Source organism: Gastrolobium bilobum, unplaced genomic scaffold, assembly GCF_033153095.1.
Source record: "Gastrolobium bilobum isolate Gb01-03AN ecotype WA unplaced genomic scaffold, APGP_CSIRO_Gbil_v1 utg12026, whole genome shotgun sequence".
Lineage (NCBI taxonomy): Eukaryota > Viridiplantae > Streptophyta > Magnoliopsida > Fabales > Fabaceae > Gastrolobium > Gastrolobium bilobum.
In genome coordinates, this window is record NW_026896116.1 from 90,099 (window position 1) to 96,417 (window position 6,319).

The window sequence follows — 6,319 nt, forward strand, 5'->3', positions numbered from 1 at the left end:
GAAAGCAGAAGATATAAATTATCATAATTATCACTGTGCAATAATGGAAAAATAGAACAGATTTACTTGTTATCAGTAGTATGGAACAGACAGATGAAGAATGAATGCAGAATTAGGAATTAAATCCGAGCCCACAGAACGTGTCTTCTTAAGACAATTTGTCCCCTCACTGATGCCAAAGGCTGATGGACACTTGTCCCCCAGGATAGATTAGATTTCTTCTGAAGAGTGGCAACACTACCAGTTAACAGCCCAAACGAACACAACAATATGCCAGAGGGATTACACCGGAGGAATAAAAATCTGACAGAGTTTCAGTGCAAAAATCGGATAGAATTTCTGGGAGGGTCAGTGTCTATTTATAGATACTGACCGGTCACAATGAACCACCGCCGGCGGCGAACCGCCGTGAACGGATCGATGACCGGTTCGGTTCAAAAACGCTCAAAAAATCGGCGGGTAAAAATTAAAAAATTATTTAGTAAAATATTATTTTTATTTACCGAATCGATTCGAGTCGAGTCGGCCGGCCGGATGGCAGCGCGTGTGTGATAAACCTAAGCCCACTTAGCTCCTCCCCCTCCACAAAATGTGTAGTGACCCAATGGCCAATTTAGGAGAGTGAAGTGGGAGCTTATAAACGCTCTTACCTCCTACTAGTTGTCTAATGCAAGACTTCTTAAACCCACACACCCCTTCAACTTCCCTTTTCTCTTTTATTCCTTAACCCACTTTTTATTGATAACTAATACATTGTCAAAATAAATTCCAAGAATACGCGACTTTAACCAATAATATTACCTAATTAATGCAATTTTCGTTTTCCTTTTTATTTACATATACCATTTTTTGTATCTTTGATCCAATAGTAGCTAAGTAGCTAATGTGTCAGTGTCAGCCAGCATATAATGTCACTCAAGTCAACAAACAAGACGTAGACTATACTATATATATAAACATATATGGGTACTCACTCAACTCCAAAGCATAGGACAGACGAGGAAAGCCCCTTTGTGTTTGTTTCCAATCACTGAGAGCAAAAAGAAGCTGTTTATTCTTTCAATTAAGCAAACATGAAGGTATGATCTTATCACTTAATTAAATAAGCTAATTTGTTTATACCAAAAAAAAAAAAAGCAAACATGAGCGTAGGATCCTTTAACACCAGTGTCAAATTTAAAATTTGACACCTCATCTGAGAGCCGTTAGATCACAAAAGATCAACGACTCTGATTCGTAAGCATATGACACCATTGATTTTTTGTGATCTAATGGCTCTCAGCTCAGGTATTAAAATTAAAATTTGACACTGATGTCAAAGGATCCTACCTATAAATATATATATGTAATATTTTTTCTTGTGATAAATTTCTTAATAAGCTATGCATGAAATGCCAAATGCAGCAAAAAGTAGTTTTAAAGTTGCAAATGGACTGTGACAAATGCAGAAACAAGGCCCTGAAAATTGCTGCAGAGATACAAGGTAAACATCATGCCAATCCCCTTTACGTTTTAAGAATATATCTATATTTTAATATATCAAACACTCATCCATAAAGAAAAATAACGGCAATCCTTACATTGCAACCTTTTCTTTTTATAATTGCTTCTCAAATTCAAACTATGATTTTTACTTCACAAAAGAACAATTTTACCACTATTTCAGTGTCGCCCTGTTTATCTATATTTCAGTATGTATAAATGAAAAAATTGGGATGCGAAATTATACTTATAAATGCATGCGGTATATATATAGAGCTTCGTTTTTTTTTTTTTTTTGGTGGTGATATATAGAGCTTCTTAATTTGTGGTGAGTGATGAACAAAACGTGGCCACAGGTGTGACTTCGGTGTCACTTGAAGGGGATGAAAAGGATCGTGTTGCTGTGACCGGTGACAACATCGACATGATTTGCTTGGCTAATCAGCTGAAGAAGAAGTTCCGCTCTGTCATCATTCTGAGTGTTGAAGAGGTGAAAAAACCAGCTGACAAGAAAAAGGAGGAAGAAAAGAAAAAGGAGAAAGAAAAGAAAAAGGAGGAAGAAAAGAATAAGGGTTGTGCTGTTCTGTGTCTTCCCCCCTGTGATCTATGTACCAAGTGTCATAGCCCCAGTTGCAAGGGTAAGTGTGATAAATACTCAAAGTGCAACAATCTTAAGTGTGATGGCAAGTGTGTCATAATCTGTATTAAATGTCAGAGTCCCAAGTGCCATGGTCAATGTAACCCTTGTTCCAAGTGTGAAAGTCCCAAGTGTGATGGCAAGTGTGTCATCAATTGTTTTCATTGCCACAATCCAAAGTGTCATGGTGAGTGTAAGCCTCCTCCACCCTGCTTTGTTCAGTGTCCTCCAGGGTGCACCTGTCACAAATGCTATGTACCTTATCCACCTTGTTACCCTTATCCCCCTTATTGCAGGGTGGTTTATGATCCAAACCCTGATAGTTGCTCCATCATGTGATTCACTAGCAAGGACTATACGCGTGCCTATAACAATTTGCAACCACGGTTTAATAAGATATTTGTAATATCCAATCTTTCCCCCAAGCACAAAACACCTACAACATCGTATTTGATTTGTTCAGATATGTTTGCTTTGAGTTTCATGTAAATTTTCCAAGATGCTATTTTATTTTCCTTCTCGATGAGCAAGATCAGTTTGTATATCTTTCTGATATCATTAATAAAGAAAATTAGCTGACAAATGTCTTTGCAAATGAGGATTCCTCACCTTTACCTCCCAAAAGGTCAAGTTTATGATATTGAAGAAAAAAAAGTGGTAAGGAATAAGAAAGAGTCTCGTAAATTTTAGCATTTTTTTTGTTAGAAAATGGAGACAACAAGAATCCAATTCTAGACTGCTTAATCACATGCTCTCATATCATATTATGCGATCAACCCTTCCAAAAAAATTAAAGCTATTGGGTGAAGGCCTATGAATGGTTTTATTGTATATTTTAATTCTTGATTTTTGAGTTGAGAGTAACATAGTTCAACAACGCACAAATTATTATTATTTTTCCAATAATGATATAGATTAATTATGGTATACGTGTGTGTGGACAGGTATATTCTAACTATACAAGAACTATTTACTTACCCTTTTTTTTTTTGGTCTTTTTTCAGGATATCACTGCAAGTGAAGCCAGTCTTTCGGACATTGTTGTTACTCTATATGGGGCCTTTCCATCAATTCCATTATTTGGAAATTAAATTTTGGTCTACTCGTAAAAGTGCTGCTCGATTATGTCTTTTGAAATATCAATTTCAATAATTTAGATTTTATGTAAATCATTGTCTGCGACGTAAGTTTAGTAATTTTACGACATAATTTTTTTTACTCTTAAAGTAGCTCGGAATAAATATTTATCTTGTACATGCAGTCATTCATGAACTTGAAAGTGGGTAGACATTGTGTTCGATCATGTGAAATATAGAAACATTTAGTATGTCCTAAATTAATTTGAAATCAGAAAATTGAGCTATTTGTGGAGTTTTGAAATATCTTAAGTTTAAATTTTATGGATTGTGATTATGGGAAAGGATTCGTTTACAAATTTTTTCTTATAAATTTTGGTAAATTACCCTATGTACTCCCGAAAATACATAGTGTAACCTAATGCACTTTCGAAAATACATAATGTAGTTTGTAAAAGCTTGTAAAGAAAAAATTTGTAAATATAACATTCCTTTATAATTATATAAAATAATAATAAGAGAGAGACACTTGGCTTGGCATAATAGGGCATCATTGATAAAAAAGACATTTAAAATTGCTGCGTTTGATATGATTATCAAAATTAATTGAAAATAAGATGCCTCGTATACAAAGTTGAGTTCTTATTAAACATAAATGTATCATTAAATGCATGAGAACAAAGATGTTTAATATTAACAATTTAAGTATGGTTAAGTAAGGGTGTGTCATATTGTCAACGACTTTAGTCCTAGGTTGTTAGGTGATTCCAAGGTTTGACTTAAAATTATTTAACATCCAAAGATAGTTAGAAAAAAAATTGTCAAGTTGCGTGATGAATACGATTCACAGTATCCCCACCCATGTGTTTCGCCTAATTTTTTTTTATGAGGAAATACTTTCTTCTGTTGTTAGATAAAGTAATTTCTTGCTGTCCATATATAAAAAACACGCCACTCTTTGTTTTTTTCTTTTAAAGTGGACTCACATGTTTATGTGTCTACCGCATAAGAAAAAGAGTCTCATACGTTAAAACGAGACTCGTTTTCCCCTTTTTTTTGTATAATAATAGGACTGATATTCAAAGCCCCTCAACACTTCATCATTATTTAAGCAATTTTCTGATTAACTATATATCATTAAGTTGTACTAAGAAGGGGAGCTTATGCTTGGATTTAAGCTCGTTGGCGTTAGATTTATGCTGGAATAAGTGGTCAATCCAATAATTAGTGAGTTGTGCTTGGGTTGATACTCTTATTGCCGGATGTCTAGCTAGTTGGCAAATGCATAGAATGGAATTGGTGTCTTTGGAGTAGTTTGAAGAGATTTTGATAAGTATATATAAGACACTCTGACGCTCAAGTAGCGGAGTGCATCGAGCGGTTCATAACCGATTTTAACAAAAACTGAATCGAACCGATTTTAAACGGTTTGATTTTCAAACTGAATCGATTTTCTTCTTTTAAAATAGATTTTTAATTTTCTAAACTGGTTTGAAACCGGTTCCAAAACCGGTTTATGGTTTATAACCGGTTTTGATTTAAAACCGGTTTTAATTCAAAACCGGTTATGAACCACAAATCGATTTTTTAACAAGTTCAAAATCGATTTTTGAACAAATTCAAAATCGGTCTTTGATTAATTGTGCTATTTTTGTAAGTAGTCATTTGTTTCTCCCGGTTATAGTTAGTTGACCAACTATTTCTTGCAAGAATCTTTATTGTTTTGGAACTCTCCGGACAAAATGATTCTTATAGAAATTGTTTCACGTTGTTTTGAGAGTGATTGATAGAAGAACAGTTGAATTATTTTAAAATTATAAAAAAAAAATTTGCTCTTCGTTCTCTCAAGATGTATGTTACTTAGAGTTTCATTTGAACTGATGGAGGAAGGTATGGGTAGGGGTGTTCAAAATGTCCAAAAGAACTAAACCAATACATAACCAAACTACTCCACATTTTAAAACCGGTTATTTTTAAAATTTGGTTTCATATGAAATTGTATTTTATTTTATAAACTGGTTATATACCAGATCATAAAAATAATTGGTTATCCATAACCAAACTGCTCTACAACTAAAGAACAAATAAGTAAATCCGTTGTGAGTTGTTCTTTTAACGGCGCTGATTCAGCATCTTAAACATCTTAGAGACATTAAACCAATTGATTAATTTCATTGCCCTTTTCGTTATGATTTTTTAACTTCATCTTTGTCATTTCAAAGCCTTCGCCTTGTCAAGTTGTGAATTTACCCAGAATACTCCGGTTGTCAACATACATGATATTTAGCGTACACAGCGGAAGACTTTATTTTATTAAATATAAAATCATCTTATAAAAATATGAGTTAATTTTTTTCAAAATGTTTTCTAAAAAGATTTCCAAAATCGTTTACATGAGATATTGCGTAAGCGTAAATCTAAAACAGACAACTACTAACTAATCATATTAGCCACTATTAGTGGCCATTGACTAATCGGATATGACAACAAGTGTCATTCTTGCCAGAGTCTCACGAACAACATAACGGTTGTTTAACGGATACTGGGAGATAAGAATCTCACTCCATAATATAATCCTGATAGACACAGTTGATATAAACAGATATCTCACAAGTCCCACACGACTGTGATCTCCTCAATGGGTCAATCCATACATAAGGGCTCCATGCCCAAAACTAAACATCAATTACTACATGTTTATATACTCAACACATGCATCTAAACAAATACATAATTCTCCATAAACTCATCAAATACAAGTCATGAGCATTATTACACAATTAACATAATCTCAAAATACATAACTATAGCATGATCAAAGCTAAATATGCTATCAAATAAATATTCACTGGCACTCCACTAGCCACGTGCCTGGTCCTTGCCCATGGAGGGCTCACCACTATGGTAGGTACCTGAAATGATGTCCTCAAGAAGGAGTGAGATAACAACAATCTCAGTAAGCTTAAAGTTTATAAAAAAATCCTCTATTCCCTTGAACTCACTTCCTGCATGACAAGTCAGATATAAAGCATATATATAATCATACAGCATAAACATAGCAACATATCTGATCCTGGTTAGTTATTCTAGGACTCCTCCTCGAATAGCCAACACCTGGCATATC

The 6,319-nt window shown here is 34.1% G+C and overlaps 1 protein-coding gene across 1 annotated transcript; it reads left to right on the forward strand.

Annotated features, from left to right (window-relative positions):
* The first annotated feature begins 1,398 nt into the window (after positions 1–1,398).
* On the forward strand, positions 1,399–2,458 carry LOC133297863 (uncharacterized). The gene is made up of 2 exons (XM_061497084.1): positions 1,399–1,483; positions 1,839–2,458. The coding sequence occupies exons 1-2, from the start codon at positions 1,399–1,401 to the stop codon at positions 2,456–2,458; spliced, it is 705 nt and encodes a 234-aa protein (XP_061353068.1).
* Positions 2,459–6,319: the final 3,861 nt, after the last annotated feature.